Source organism: Drosophila sulfurigaster, chromosome 3, assembly GCF_023558435.1.
Source record: "Drosophila sulfurigaster albostrigata strain 15112-1811.04 chromosome 3, ASM2355843v2, whole genome shotgun sequence".
In the NCBI taxonomy this organism is placed as follows: domain Eukaryota; kingdom Metazoa; phylum Arthropoda; class Insecta; order Diptera; family Drosophilidae; genus Drosophila; species Drosophila sulfurigaster.
This window is the reverse complement of record NC_084883.1, coordinates 4754378-4771545: the sequence shown is the minus strand read 5'-3', so window position 1 is coordinate 4771545 and position 17168 is coordinate 4754378. Positions and strand designations below refer to the sequence as shown.

The 17168-nt window shown below is 35.3% G+C and overlaps 1 protein-coding gene across 4 annotated transcripts in view; it reads right to left on the bottom strand.

Moving 5' to 3' along the window:
• The window catches only part of LOC133842196 (ecdysone receptor), a 56087-nt gene extending 39152 nt beyond the window's left edge, over positions 1-16935 (bottom strand). Inside the window, exons 1-2 of one of the 4 annotated variants that reach the window (XM_062275201.1) lie at positions 15568-16935; positions 2334-3385 (exon numbers count right to left, since the gene is read on the bottom strand). In XM_062275201.1, coding sequence (XP_062131185.1) covers positions 2334-3087 — 754 coding nt within the window. In that variant the 5' untranslated portion in view covers positions 3088-3385; positions 15568-16935. The remainder of the gene's footprint in view (positions 1-2333; positions 3386-15567) is intronic. The other 3 variants (XM_062275203.1, XM_062275202.1, XM_062275204.1) reach the window with 3 other exon arrangements.
• Positions 16936-17168: the final 233 nt, after the last annotated feature.

The window sequence follows — 17168 nt, the reverse complement described above, 5'->3', positions numbered from 1 at the left end:
ATATCTATGTTAAATCATATTAATCATACAGACTCACTCCAATTACTTTAATTACTTCAAAATCTTCAACTCTAATTTCTGTGAGATTCAAAAGATTTCTAATAAGTGAACTTCTACTGTATTAAAACAAAAGAAATAAATAAAGACTGGTTTCGCTGCAATATTTATGAAGAAGTTTTCACTTTCATAGAATACATTCCAATACAATACTCGTATTCAATATGCTATCAACGTTTACTGATCATGTTCTTAATTAAAAGCGCAACTGGTTTAAGCAGATTTCGATTATAAACAGTTCTTAAAATATGCACAAATAATTCAATGATTTCTATTTGATTTCATTTACTATACTGAGCTCTTTTAGAGTTAAGTTGAATCGCTGTTGATTTTTTGTTTGTAAACTTTTCGATGACCTGACCATGACACAACTCTGGCAATGTCCTCGGATCAGGGACATGGTTAAAAACTGTGTCAGAGCATCTATCGATTTCCGGTCACAGCAGCCCTGTATTTGTATCCTGCGTCCCTGACATCGAGCAGCCAGAACATCGGAGAGACAATTGGGTCACATGCAAATTGGCCTGGCGAATGCATTGTGACCTGGTTTCCAGTTGCTACGATGAATATACGAGGTCATCTGACCAGCTGAAGGTCAGTTTAGGCAGCAGCCTGAACTCGGTGACGTCATCGAGTTGCAGCACCGAAGCGAACCGCACGAGGGACAACAAAACACAAACACAACAAAACTCACGAGACATTCTCTGCACGGTGATGCAGTTGTTGTCTTCTTTGTCAATTTACCCGATTCTGAAGGGGGAGCTCACTAAATATAGAACAGCTTGAGGTAGGTTCAAGTTACAGCACACCCGCCCTTATGGCTGCACATTGCTTTCAGCCTCTGCGTATGTGTGTGTGTGTGTGTGTGTGTGTGTGAGAGTGGAATGCAACCTTCCATGACGTTGCCTGATAAAGTCCGCACAACAACGAACGCAACAATAAATGCAGGCTGTTGATTGCTGCATGGTCCTCTTAAAGTGCTGTTCGCTCCCTTTCTCCCTCGTTTCCCGCTCCCAACGTGCAACTCGTAAAAAGTGCATCATAAAAAGCGCGCAATAAAATTTAATTAGTGCCAATGTACATTAGCAGCAGCAGGGGGCGTGCCACCAGCCCAGTTGATGCACAGCAAAAATAAATAATTAAGTGTAGAATGCAGCCAGCCAGCGGTATAAATGAAAAGTTACGATCGTAACTCAGGCTCCAATAACGCTAGATATGCATCTCCACTCAAAATCAATAAACAAAATGTTTAACTGCCTTTGAATATTAAAATGAAATACCCAAATATTGATCCATGACTGGATATTTAGATAAGAATAATGATGCATAGTTTGGGTGTTTATAGCACAGACTTAATACTTTTTATATATGTATATGTATACAGTTCCATGACTAGATATTTCGATAAAAATAATGAAAGATTTAGTGTGTATATAGGAAAAACTTAAAACATAATCTTTCATATATATATGGTATACTTAACTGATCTTGAATGAAAGTTTTCTATATGGAAATAGAAAATTTAATATTACAGTAATTCCCTTTACAAGGAATTATAATGTTATATTTTGTAGATTGCATTTATAAGATCTTTAAGAAGCTTTATTCTTTTTTATTGTGTAATTTGCTTTTAACGCTAAAGAGTTTTTTTATCTGACAAATCTTTTATGACTTTTAGTACTATTTCATATTTAATCAAAGCTTACAAATGAGCAAAGTTTTGTGAAAATTTTAGAAATAAAAGAAAAAGTTCTGTAAATTTCTTAATATCATCGAAAATATTATCTTTTTGTATAAGATCTTTTAAGAATAGTACTTTGAAATATTTAATTTTCAAATTTTTATTTTGCGTATCTTAACTTTATCGCTCAACCAACCAACAACAAATATAAAAAATATCACTTGTATATCACAAAGATTTTCTTTTTTTCAACAAATGACTTTTAGTAGTATTTCATCTTTAATCAAAGTTTCCAAATGTGTAACGTTATTTTCGTGAATATTGTAGAAATAAAAGAAAAAGTTCTGTAAATTTCTTAATATCTTCGAAAATATTATCTTTTTGTTTTAGATACCATATTTTAAGAATACTTAACTTAGAATTGTAAAAAGTAATTTGAGGAATACTTAACTTAGATTTTGAAGAAGTAATATTACTTCGAAAAACTTAACTTCGAAATTAGTATTGTGAATATCTTAACTTTATCGCTCAACCAACCAAAAAAAAAAAAGGAATATATGGGGAAAGTGCTATTGATGGAGTGTAACCCACTAACCTGATGAAATGGAATTTGCTGAATCACTGCGCGGCGTGTGTTGCATGCCCATGCCCATTGGTCCGCCCATGCTGTTGTTATTGTTGTTGTTGTTGTTGGTGGTGGTGGTGCCATTGTTGTTGTTGCCACCGAGTCCTCCGCCTGGACCGAGTCCATTCGAATTGCCATTCGTGTGGTGGAGAGCATTGAGGCTCATGCCAACGACACCGCCCATGCCACCTGCTGCTGCCCCATTGAGGCCATTCTGTTGCATGTGCAGAGGGGTGGGGGTTGTGGAATTGATCAGACTGTGACCATTCTGTTGCAGCTGTTGCATGCCATTCACCAGGCTGCCCACCATATGCCCATTGCCCAGATTTGTGGCACCTGCCACATATCCATTCATCGAGCCATTACTGTTGTTATTGTTATTGTTATTCGTATTATTGTTGTTGTTGTTGTTGTTGATGGGGATGATGGTTGTCTGGGCGGGCAGGGTGCTGGAGCAGCCGTGCATGGCGACAGCAATGACGCTCGGCTGCTGGGCATTGCCATGCCCCAATGTGTTGCCGTTGACGTTGCCATAGACGCTGGTGGCATCGGCGCCGCACAGCCAAAGCTCCTGCTCGCCATAGTCGTGGGAGTCGAGGGACGAGGGCGACATGTTGATGCCCGATGGCAGGACTAGACCGTTGCTCGAGGAGGTCACCTCCGAGGAGGATTCCTCCTGTATGCGCAGGAAGCCGCCATTGTTCGACCAGCGTCGTTTCATCATTGGGTAGCCGATGGTCGCCGTTGTGCTGCTGTTTTTCCTTAGACTGTCTCTCAAATAACACGGACACTTTCTGTTGTCCGAATACTCTCCTCTCTTCTCTCTTCCGATATCTTTGGATATATCCTTTTTCTCCTTATTTGCTGTCGGTGCAAACAAAAAGAGATGCGACCTTATTTAAGGAATCTCTTCTTATCTGTTTGGTATTTTTTGTGTAGACGTTTTTAGTATTTTTTACGCACTTGTTTGCGTTCAAAATACATTTTTATGGCGTTCTTCGAGTGCCTTTAATAATCGAATGCTGCAATATGAAGATTTGTTACCCACATATTAAAACTTTCTTGATTTCCCAAAGCTTGGCAAACTCGTTGTACACTTTTTAGCGCAACAAATAAAACACAAAAAAATAATCACAGACAAGTTCAACGCACTTCGCCTCGAAAGCGCTCATGAAATTTTCATTTTCATTTAATTGCAAATTTTCGCCTTGCCTTGAACCGAATACCCAAACACAAAAAATAAAAAGAACACTACAGAAACTTAATTAATTTCGACACTTGAGTCCAAGAAATTTATATTATATGTATTTAATTCTAGTCCCAAGTTGAGCTTAAAGAGACCAACACGAGTTTTGGGATTTTAATATCTCGCCGTCATCTAAAAAGAAGAAGAAGAAATGAACCAGTTCTCTGCGTTCTCTCAGATTGCAGTGTTGTGATAAAAAAAATTCGCGAAAATTTATTATCATATGCATAGACCATAATTTTGTTGGCCACTTTTAATTAATCAAAGTCATAGTTAAAGTTAAAGTCAAAGCCATTCTTGGAAATGTCAACTGGTCACGGTTAACACTTGGTTTTTGTAGTTCTCAGGGAAAAAAATGAGAAGAGAAATGAGTTGTGGCAATAGATAGATCTTATCCCATTCCCAATATCATAGTAGGTTAACCTATACACTTAATGATTGTCAATCAATCAAATTGTCGACTAATCAATTTTATTTCCCTATTTACCGAATCAAAACAAACTTTGCTATGTATTGGATTCCAGTATATTGAGGAATTTTATGTATATATCTATATAGTATGCATTGAACTTGGACGAGTACACTTGTCGCACTTATCTAAATATTTTTACAATCATTTGTTTACACATTCGTCTATACAGTTTTTTTCCACAACTCAAACAACACAAAACGAAGCGACAACGACAACAAATATTTATGTATGTACGTTGTAAGTGCCTTGAAAAATATTTTATTGATAACATTGGGCACAAGGAAGTTGCGAGAAGCGGAAAGGTGTGAAAGACTTGCAGTCTAAGAAATATTGGAGAACAACATTTAAAAATACATATATTTTTAGATGTAAATAGGGGAAAACTAAAGGAACGGTTTTATTCTCAAAAATCATTCTAGTTCTCAAAAATGATATTAAAAATTCAGGAATATATTTTTAAGGGAACACTTAAGAATCTGTTTTATAAATGTTTCTGAAATTTTAAAATCACCTCATTATAAAAAAAATGATATTGAATGATCTTGAATAATAAAACTGATAACCTTTTTTCATTCTAGAATGCAAATCCTGCAAAATACATTCATTAAGTATACAATGTAATTATCTAACGATCAACAAGATGAGATGTCATCAAATATATTGCTTTCATCATAAAACTGATTGATGCAAACTATAATCAAGTATTATATTTCCTTCTCTCTCTTTTTCTGCTATAATATAATGTCTAAATCTCTCTGCTCTGTTTAAATAGAGTATACTATTAACAGAAATCATTAACAATCATAGATCTAATTGTCAATTTAGTTAAGTGTTGTCTCACTTTATAGTAATGTGATTCCAATGTTTAATTACAGTGACACACAAGCGTAATGCGCCTCTAATTGAAGACATTTAATTAGTGAAAGTTTCTTTCTTCAAATGAGATAAATTCAACAGCGACCAGTTAATGCAGCAGCTCTTTTTTATTATTTCTCTTTTTTTGGTCATGGTCATGGTCCAAGTTGACCCTATCAAGGGGATTGCAGTTGAGTCATTTGTGAGACACTCAAGCAGGTGATTCATCTGAATTCACATTTGACAGTTGAACTTAAAGGCGAGTCGCAGCAAGCGGCAAATGCCGGCAACAACAACCACAACAACAACAACAACGAGTAGTCGAGTTAATAAGCAAAAGTTTTCGAACAGATTTATTTTGTTCAAAGCGCCAAAACAGGTTTGGCAACACAAGCCAAATGGCAGCGTCTGCTTGTGTGTGTATGTGTGTGCGTATGCGTGTGAGTGAGATCGAGATATAGCAAGGCTGAGCTTAGCGCATCGCAGTTGGCATGTTATATAGCCATCTCGCTTGCGCAGCCAGCTTAGAACAAAATCGAAAAGCAACGCAGCAACAACAACAACAAAACAGACTGTCTCTAAGCTTTCAAAGAGAGTACGAAAAGAGGTAGAGAGAGTGAGAGAGAGGGGCAATGCAAGAGAGCAAGGGCTTTTGTGAGTAAGTCAGGCAAACAACTGGTGGGAGTGGAGGGCAAGCACATTGCTGAGATTTTGGCCCGCATTAAGAAAAAAAGGCATCAAGAACACGAAAAAAAAAACACTTAAAAACCTGTCGCTCTCGTATCTCGTTCAATGAGAAAAAACAGGTTGTTCTTTGCGTTTTTCGTTATTGTTATTGCTGTTGTTGTTGTTTCTTTTACTTTGTTGTCTACAAAAATCTTGCCCAGAGGCCGCGCCGCAGCAGAAGACGCAGCCAGTTTAAACACACACACACACACACACATAGAAATGAAATACATACACGCACACACTCGAATGTGATATATAAACGACATTTAAGGCATTTTTATAGCTTTGCGTGTCTTGTTTTTTTGTTGTTGCTTTGTTATTGTTGTTGCTTTTTTGCGCATTTTTACCTTTTGAAGTTGAGCTGCAAAAGCAAAAGGCAAGTGTAAAAGGCAGCACACAAGACGCAGACGCAAACGTCTTTGCCTTTCTATATCGCCATCTCTGTTTCTCTCACTTACTTGCGCACTCGCTATCTCTGTCTCACTCTCTCATTCGGTCGACGCGTAATTACCTCAGCATGTAAAAGTTCTTATTCGTTTATTTTTTGCGTGTGTAATTTGTCAGCGCTTCTGTTGTGAAATTCACATTGTTGTTGTTGTTAGTCAGCAATTTGTTACGCGTGTAATGCGTGCGAGCAACGCCAAGCTTAAAGCTTCAAGCGTCGAGAATGGAAGTTGTATTACAGCGTAATGACAACACTACGTAATGAACCGATCAGCTTACGTTACGCTTTGAGGATTAGATAGAAAGGCGGTGCAAATCACAGCCATCTTGAAATATGTTCGAGTTGAAGCTTAGCATGAGAAATTTTGAATAATGAGATAGTCCAATTAAAAATAAAGGCGAAATATTCCTAATGATCGTTAAATAAATTATTTTTAAGAGTTTAAGCACAGAATGTTCAGTAAAGAATTGACAATACTTTAAAAAATAAATGCAAAGGATCGTTAAAGAATTTAGTTATTTTTTAGATTACAAATACTAAATATTCAGTTAAGAATTGAGCTATTCAAATGAGAATATTTTATTTCAATTATTTATTGGGCGGTAAAAACAAAGTTAAATTATTCTCTTTTTTACTTAAATTTTAATTTTAAAATCAATTTTTAAAGATGCAAACCAATAATAGCTTAAATAAATAAATTAATATGTACACTAAACTAACATATTCAACTAAGGATAAGCACAATTTTCACACGTTGTTGCTCCAAATACCATCAAATAAATAACTTTATTCCTTGGGTATTTCATTTGTCATTCATAGACTCGTGTTTGGTTTCTATTGAACTTCTTTTTAATAATTGAACTACTCAGAAGTATTCACAAGTATGTCAATGGCTGGCACGCGATTGTCGACTAAAGGACTGAAGGTATCCAAGTAATCCGAAATGCTATAAACTTTACTAACAACCTAAAAGCAACAACAATCGAGTGTAAGCACATTGAGCTAAGTACAGCGGAAAGGGTCTCCAGGACAAACATCGTCCCATAGCTGGGGCAAAAAAAAAGAGGAAAAAAACAATTAAATTTCCGCTCGCTAGGCTTGTCCAGCTAAGCAAGGCCCATTAATATGCGTACAATATGCATAGACACACTCACACACACACATATACAGGGAGAGAGACTGACTGACATATGTACACACATGGATCCTTTTAATTTCCTGCTGTTATTTTTATGCACGTAGTGGAAACGCCGCGTGATTTCCATTTGCTAACATCTTGTCAGGGTATGCAAGGGAGCCACGCTCGGTCTAACTCTGACTCTAACTGTGTGTGTGCGAGCGTGTGTGTGTGTGTGTGAGAGTATTGCACACATGTGGCATATTCCCATAAACAAAACACAACTGCGACATGTGTCACATGGACACCAAACACACAGACAGCGAAACGCTTTGCTTCGCCTCAGGCAAAGTAATCTAATAATAATGCACAGGGCCACCCAAAAGAACACACAGACAGAGCGAAAGAGAGGCAAAAAGAGAAAGAGAGAGAGATACATCGTGTTGGGGCAGCAAAGCGAGTGAAACAGAGAATTCAAGCTAATGTTTCTCAGTAGAAAAACACATCGAGAAAAGTGAACACCACAACAACACAAAAAAAAACAGAAAGAAAAAGGCTTTTATGCTCATACACTAATGACTGTCATTGAGATTGACTTCCTGTTGGGTTTTTGTGGACCAAAACCATATACAAACATGTGTTACATATTATATAGAAGATGTCATATATGCTATATATGACATGCCCCTCTAAAGAGAGTTCTAGGCTATAACATTTTTGTAGAGGAAGATCAATGTGTCTGGTTATTCAGAAATATAATTTTTGCAATTTCTAAAAACTCTTTAGTTTCTTAGATAAAAGATAAAATAATATAAAAAAAAAACTTTTCTAAGTTTTTCTTAATTTTATAAGAATTATCTAACTTATCTTATCTCATCTTCTTAAGAACTTTTCAGATTATTGGGAATTTATTTGAAGCATTTTCATTTCTCTTTTGAAATAAAATTTTAGCTTTTAAAACTTTTCCTACAAAAATAAAGTTTCTAAATACTGTTAAAATCTTTAGATAAAAAAGAAGCTTTCATATATTTCCTTTAATTTATTTTGATTTTTTTTAAATCATACGCATTTTTTAGATAATTCAAAACAATTTTTTTTAATTCAATTCTTTTTTGTTTTTCGTAATCAACTTTTAGATACTTCACAAAGATCATTGCAAAGAAATTTTATTTTTAGTTCAACAAGCTTTATTTTCCCTAACTAATTTGATCTAAATATTTAAAACCTCTTACATTTTTTATTGGGTATTGTCTAGTCGCTCAAATGCGGAGCTGTCTGTCATTTGCTTGGGTTACCAGCTGGCCATCTGGCAGGTAAACAAATGAAACATGTCAACTGTTGCAGCAACTCTAGGCCTCGACCATTATGACGGACGAGTGTTTTTGAAGTTTGATCGAATGCGAATACAAAAGCTTCGACTATAGCTTCAGCTGCAGGAAAGTTCTGTCAAAAAGCCACTCGACATTCCTCAGAAGCAGCCCAAAACACTGTTGACCTCGTTTCATTTCTTTCTTTTTTTTTTGTTTTTTGTTTTTTATTGCTGTTTTTGGTAAGGGAACTTTTGTTTTTGTTTGCAGCTTCTTCGCCCGATGACTGAGTGCAAACACACGTGCCCAAAAAACTTAAAAAATCGAGCGAAAAAACCCGCAGACAACTATATATAAATATGTACATATATTTATTTACAAGTGGGTATTGTCCATGGGGCATTCGACTGACAACTTAACGGTTATTTCTTCTCTGTGTGGGTCTATCTCTCTCTCTCTCTCTCTCTGTCTCGTTATAAACACATAAAAAGAAGGTACGAAAAAACGAAAGAAAAAAATCAAACCAAGCCAAACTGGTTGCGCTTTACTTTTCCGCGAATTTGTTGTCTTGGTTTTTTATATTTTGGTTTTTTGGGTTTCTTCTGAACTTTGCTGATTTGGTTAAACATGAAAAATTGTGCCATTCGATTGACACATATCGAACACAGCTTAACAGGTAGTCGCAAAAGTGAAAAACTCGTCAGCAGGTGAAATTACACAAACAACTCTCCCAAAAATTTACCCTCATCAAACTATGGCTATTATTTTTCAATATTGCGCATTTACTTTTATTGCTGTTAATTAATTTTTATTGATTGACCACTGCTGTGAATTCTCAGTGGACTTATGCTTATGATAATAATATGCCGCAAAATCATAAAATCATTTGCATGTAAGTCCTTTCCTTATGACTACATTAATAAATGCTTTGCCCCAACCAATTAACTGTCAAAACAAGCCAAGAAACAAATCATGTCTGTTTGTCAGTCCGAAGCTTTAATACCCTAAGAATAAATAGTACAAAGTATGAAAAATATACTGACTATTTTATTTAAAAAAAAAGTCTTCCCTAAGAATAAAAATTCTACTAAGTACAAGAATATACTGAATATATTTTATATCCAACTTCCTTTATAAAATATGTTTATATATATATATATATCTTTAATAAATTTCTTTGCTAAGAATAAATATACAATGTTTATAATTATTTTTAAAAATTGTTTGCCTAAGAATAAAAATACTATTAAGTATATAAATATACTGAGTACTTCTCATATTAAACTTTATAAAATATGTTCATACAAATACCACTAAATATATAAATATACTGAGTATTTCTTATATTAAACTTACTTCAAAAAATCTTTATCTTTCAAAAAATTCTTTAAGATAAATTCATATTTCTTCAAATAATAATAATTCTTCCTCATTTTTGTCATGATGATGCTCAGGGTATCATAACATATAAGCTTTTTAATGGGCAACTTATGTTGCCAGATCCATTACCTAATATTCCCTCCGCTCGTTTTTTCTTCTCTCAAAAGACAAAAAAGCAAATCTCTTTCCAAAACAGATTTATGGCAATGTTTGGCGCAATTTTCAGCTTTTCATTAAATGAAAAAAGCACTTAATTGCTAGAAAATTTGTGACAGGGCACGCGTTTGGATTAGCACTGGAGGAATTAAGACATAATGAAATAAGAATGTTTTGGAAGTGTGCTCAACTAGAAAATACTTTGTAACCACATCAATTAGCCAACTATTTTTAGACACAGATTGATGGCATTATCTTTCGTTACATCATAAAAACGAATACAAATGTAACAACTAATTTATGCATTATTGTTTCTTTCATTACAGGGTATTTGAGTTACACACAACTAATTGAAATATCTTGAGAGCCCAAAAAAAATTGAAAAACATTAATGTTGCCACTGAAAGACAGGCGAATATATTTATTTATTCAAGTTCTTCGCCCAGCGTCTGGCGCACTGACACAAATTATGCGAAAGCAATGGAAATAGAAACAACAAACTGTGGCATAAAGTAGCGTTATGTTTTAGAGATACAAAAACAAACATTGTCATAAGCAAATTGGCAGCAACCTTGAGGCTTTAAAAACCATTGAATAATAAATATAAATATCAATAATATTTGAGTTGGAAACAAAATAAAATAAAATAAAAGACTGCGCTTGAATCATTTCCTTTTCCGGTTTCGCGGCGTTTTTTTTCGGCTCGTTTTTCTTCATACTCATTATCGATTTGCATTTATTACCAATTTGATTTGCATACGACATCGTATCTGACCTTTTGGAAAGTTCTATGAAATATTCGTAAGTTATTTTGGCAAACTCAAATATCTAATTGAAGACTGACATGTTTTAATCAATGCCTTTCGCCATGGGCACATATCGAAGACGATTTACATATGTGTCTCTCTCAAAATTTGCAAACGCAAATTGAATTGCAAATTAAACTGGTTTCATTTCAAGTAGAAAAGATAACACAAATTGCTTGACCAAATGGTAATGGATTCAACTGATGTTGGACACCTTTTGATATGTTGCTTTTCAATCAGAACCGAAGCAATCACACACAAATAAGAGCAACGTCACCGACAACAAATAGTAAAGGAAGGTGTTAGAGATGCGAAAAATATCAATAAAAAAAGCAGCAAATATAACACGAGATTAACAAGAAATACCAAAATTTATGTCACCTTAAAAATGATTAACGCATTAGCAGAAAATCGAAGTTTCAATATATTCATTATGTCGTGTATAAAACACTAAAAATCTTGTTATAGATTGAGATTCTAGTTCAAGCAATGCATAATCAATATATCGTTTATATATTGCTGACCTTCAAGACTTACTAACAACAAAATATATCTCTATTTTTAAGGGAAAATCTTAGTTTCTTTATTTTTTTCTTGCCGAAAAAATACTGCCATTAATCTCAGTTTTTTTTTGTGTTCTCATTATTTGCGCGTGTCTCATTTATTATATTAATTTCGGAGCTCTAAAAAAAAAAGTGTTATATACGAGTAGATGAACTTTAGTATACGTATGCGTATAACAGAGTATGACAGTTGATGACCTTGAATCTTGTTTTGAATTTGTCAAATGCTAACAAAAAATTATAATTAATTCATTTATCAACGTTTTAAGTATGATTCATTTGAATCTGGTTTAAATGTTCAGCTTTTTGCTGAGGTCATTAGCTTCTCAAAGGGGCCGAAATGAAGGGAGAAGGAGGAGGAGGAGGAGGAGAAGGGCGTATAACTTTATATATGGTGCATTAATTTTGCACTAAATTGAAAGAGTGTTAAATTGTAGAAAAGCGTGGAAAGTAATGCGAAAGTGTTGACAGCTTCGCTGCTGTTGCAGTTGCATGTGGATTGAGCAATGTGAAAGCGTTTCATTGAAACTCGTTTCGAGCGCCGCTTTTATGGCAAGCGACTTTGCTAATTAATGCCACACACACTTACACACATATGCACATATATAGTGTATACTTATTGTATCTGCAATCGCTCTGGTTTTCCAGCGAGAGATATAAAATAAAAAAGAGCTACAGCCTCGCATGCTGCACAATGAATGTCCAGACAGAGAAAGAACTGAACTCGAACTCGCACTCACACTCACACGTTCGTATTCACACACACACACACAGACATTCACACAGGTAGTCACAGGAAACGCACAGAGCCCGAAAGCAACTCAGCCAACTGACAAGATAACGACACATTGGACACAATGAAAAGGGAACCTGTTTGATGCGATATGCAATTGTCTTGCTGCTTCGCCTCTTCTTCTTGCTCTTCTTCTTCTTCATCATCTGGCTGGTCTTTTTCTTCTTCTTTTAAGGGTAGTTCAGCATGGCTGGTTCAAGGCGAGAGCAGAGAGAGGAGAGAGAGGACCTGTACAACAGCTATTACCACACTACGCTGCTCTACTCATGACTCATGACCCAGTCAGGCTGTCAGTCATGGGATGCTGCTGCCGTGATATACAAACTATAAAATGGACTTATTGATTGCCCCTAGTTACATTGAACCTGTGTTGACCCACAGCCAGGTGTTTAAGTGTTTTGAGTCACATTGGGGGTCAATTGAATGTCAGGGAGACTAGGAAATTGCTGCACTTAATTGTTTAAATGACGTCTTAAGAGCTTTTAAGCAATTTTCTCCATCTGCATGATGATTTTAAAAGTTGCTATAAAGTTTATAGCAAGCTCTCTTTTTTTTAATTGTCACAAATCCGACCTGATGATCTTCATAATGCCATTTTCTTCATCGTAATGATGAGTTTAGCAGTTGCTATAAATTTTATAGCAAACTTAAAAATGCTCTCTTTCATTTAATTGCTCTAAGTATGCCTTTTGTAAGCTTCAGAAAGTGTTAATTGAGTTGCCATAAATTTATAGCAAGTCTCAAACATGCTATAATCTTAATTATAGTTTGATACACATTCATGAATGACGTTTGCTGCTTATCTGAGTTGCTATAAAATTTATAGCAAGTGCCAAACGTGTGAGAAACGTCAGTTTCTCACTCTACTCGCCAATCAAAGTTGATATACATTTATAGCAAGACACAATTAGACATCGAAACACGACACTGAACACACAACAACTAAAAGTAACCGTCATAGTGAGCCAACAATCATTATTTGTGTATGGCAGAAAGGGCGAGTCCATTAAAATCGGTAGTTTGTCAATGCAATGCGAGAAGAAGCGACTAGCAAACACTTTGGAATGTGCGCCTAGAGCGATTCAAACGCACACATAACACATAAACACATATCTATTTGCATAAAATGGCATTAAAATTTGCCATTTTGCCAACTTTAATGTACCATAAAACAAACAAGAAACAACGCCATAGGAAACAAGTAACTTTTTTCCCTCTTTCTTTCGTTTTTTTTTAGTACCTAGAAATTGTAGCAAAAGAGAAATAGCAAATAATTTAATGTGCAAAAAAACAACGAAAAGAAAAACGTCGCAGACAGGTCGCCTGTCGTGTTGGAAAAAGATCTTTATATAGAGGCCCAGACCCTACTCTTGGTAAGAGGAGCTTCAGCATTATGACTAACTACTAGGGAGGTGAGGAAGGAGGGGCAACTCCTCAATGCGACAGGCAAATTAATTGCGAGTGAGCCAAACTAATGTGGGTCTGGTTAATGTGGCTTTCGGGCTCATTAGGCGCCTAGAATTAGGCAACGAAAAAGAAACCAGAGCACCAGGCACATTTTTAAGACTAATTGAGAAAAAAAACAACACACACACACACAAACACACAAAAACGATGAACGTTCAGCGAAGTCTGTAATAAAGTGAAATGAATAAAAATAGACGCGACCAGAAGATAGTACACAGAAAAACACGTAGCAGAAAAACTAACGACACGCGCCGCCTTTTTCCACTTTCCATTGAAAACAATTAGAAGGGAATCGTGTTCATCATCATCATCATCATCATGCAACATCATTATCATTGGGATCATTAAGGTCAGGATTCGTGGCTATCAATTTTTGGTTTTTATTGTGCGGCATTTGACATCGACTCCTGCTCCAGCAATCGAATCATATTACGTTTTCATTGTTTGCCACATTTAATCTATGGCTTAAACGTAACCAAATGGCAAAGACCTTAATTGAGTATTTTAATAGTTAATGTGAATTCGAATTACTATCGAACGAGAGGCAAAATACAAACCTAAACTAAATTAAAGCTCTCTGAAAGAAGTAAATTCCTTAAAAAAGTAACGAATCAATTATTAATGCATTTAGTTAAGTGTTCGCTTTTCAACTACACTTTATTGAGAAGTGAATTCACATACATATACATCCCACTTTATAGCGTAGACTATTTGACGATCTTAATGGGTAATGCCCAACAAGGCATTTTATAAATCAAATCCCACTTAAAAGTCAATAAGCATCGCAATTTATTCGATTGTCGCTTGCCAATTACATGGCCAAGATGAAGCTCAATATTTCACTTCTCTAGCTACGCAATTTGTATCTAAAAGATTCTTGTCCGAATGGATGTGTGTGTGTGTGTGTGTGTGCGTGTGTGTGCGTGCGAGTGTTCATAAAAATAAATTTACATTTCAACGAATGCGCTTTAATTGGCCGTCTGTCAGTTGTCATGACAATAATTAATGTATTACCAATTTATGTACATAAACATGTGTATTTTGGGCCTAAATAATTGTATTCGCATCTGTATCTATGTATATTTTTGTATCTGTATCTCAGCATTTGATGCTTGATGCTTGTGTATGGTGTGTATCTTGGCATCCACAGCAATGGCTTCATGTTGTTTTTCTCGCAAAATAACTTTTCACTTGGCCAATTTTTCAATATTTTCTTTTGATTTCTGCTATTTTTCTTCTCTCTGACTGGACAAATAGGAAATTGGGAAATGCGTAGCAATGTTTTTCTAGTTGGACGCCTGTTCAATTGATGGAATGGTTGACAGCTCAAAATGGAAGCAGTATAAACAAATCTTAAGAAAGACGACAGCTTAATTTGCATTCGAATTGCTTATAGAATTGTCTTACAAGTGCGAAATTCTAGTTACACAATCATTATAAAGAAAACAATTGAATTGGATAATTTCTGAAGATTTTATCAGATCTTGATAAAGAAAAAACATATTATTCCTATAGACAATAACTCATTTCTTATTTTAGACATGAATCAAAAAATTCTCTACTAAAAAAAAATTGTTGAAAATTATTTTTGAATATTTCGCATTGTTTTTAAACATTATTCCTCATATACCTTTCGGCGAAGTTTATTTTCTAATTACCTTGAAAAAATTCCCCTTTTTTTACATTAAAATTCTTTACAAAATTTGATTTGTGTAAAGAAATCTCATCATCTTAATGATTAATGAACAATTCTTCCCTTAGTTTTCTCCTATTCTTTTTTTTTATTTTCAAAATATCAGAGTTCAGTTACGACGAGTTTGCCAGCTTTTTTTTTGAAAGGAAAACGCATCGAGATTTTCTCAACTCACCATTTGCATCTATGTAATGTGCCAATTCAGCTGCTAATCCATAAAAGTTGTAATCCATTTACAGAGATTGTTTGTTTATTTTTATGTGCAAGCCTTTTTTGTTAATAATCCAAAATTCTTGATTTTGTCACAAACACAATAATTCTTTATTTGCTGCTCTTTTTACTATTTTTGTTGTATTATTTATAGTGTAGATAGGGAGGGGAAGGTTGTGTAAACACTGTAACTTTTAGCAGCATTTGTATTGAAAAGCACTTGGGAAACAATTGATAAACTGGAATCACTTTTTGATGCGGGCTTTTGGTGTGTTGTTTATGGGGAAGAAAACGAGACGAAACAACACGAGACGAGCCGACACGAAACTAAGCGCGGAATCAGTCAATTATTCAGTTTGTCAGTTAGTCATTCAGGCAGTATTCAGACAGTGAGGCAGTATTCAATATTATATTTTGTGCGCTCTCTCACTCTCTCTCTCTCTTCCTTCCTTCTTTCCTCACAGACCGCAGGACATGCGTTATAATAGACTAGACGGGAGAGACAGACACACTGTAGACGTTTGTCTGACGTCGTCGTCGTCGCTGTTGCTGTTGTTGCTCTTTCTTTATATTTTGCTCTTCTTCACGGCGCTGCCCCCGTTGATTACGTAGCGCAGTCGATGATGATGATGATGATAAAAGTCGCCTCTGTTGTTGTTGATGTTTGATAGTTCTCGTTGCGAGTGTGTGACTGTGTGTGTGTATGTGAATGTGCGTGTGTAGGTGTGTTGTTGGTGGTGTGTTTGCTTTCACTGTGAAATGTTTGGATTCATGTGCGTTTTTATTTACACATTTTTTTGTCTTCGTTTTGTAATTTCTTTTTTGTTGTTGTATTTTTATATTTTATGTTGGCTTGGCTTGTTGCTATTTTAAAGCATGCCGCATGCGGCGACTTGCTGCACACGCTCAGAAGAAAACTATTTTCTCTAGTTTTCCCCCAAAAACAAATGAATCGAAATCGCTATAATATATCTATTATAAACTTGTTCAGCTACAATGCAGCATTTGCACTTTGTTGTTTGTGTTGTATTTTTTGTATTATTAAATTGCACTTGTTGTGTGTTTAACAATTTGTATTTTATTTTTGTTTTTTGTTTTCTATAGAGAATATATTTGTAATTTTGTTTCAACGCGTGTTATAAACAAGAGTTTCGTAAGAAACCGTTTTGCTATTACATGTTACATTTAGTATGTAGTATTATTATAAATATATTTTTTTGTGTAATTTTATTTGTATTTTGTTCAAAAGCAAACCGCAAAAAACACAACGAACGAACGAGCGAACGGGAGAACGAACCGCTAACGACAAAGTCCAAACAAATACTAAATGTTATTGCTCTGTTAAATTTGAAATGATGAACTTCGCTGAAACTCACCACGAAATCCACCACCCCGCCAATAAGAGAGCGTACGACAGAGAGAGCGCGAGAGCGAAACAGTGGAAAGAGAGCCAACTCATACCAATGCAAAGAGCGCTAACCAAAAGTCGAAAACAGAATCACCGCTAAAGTTAAATGTGAAGCGCAACCCACAGGCACGCTCTCACAGATACACACAGACACCGTC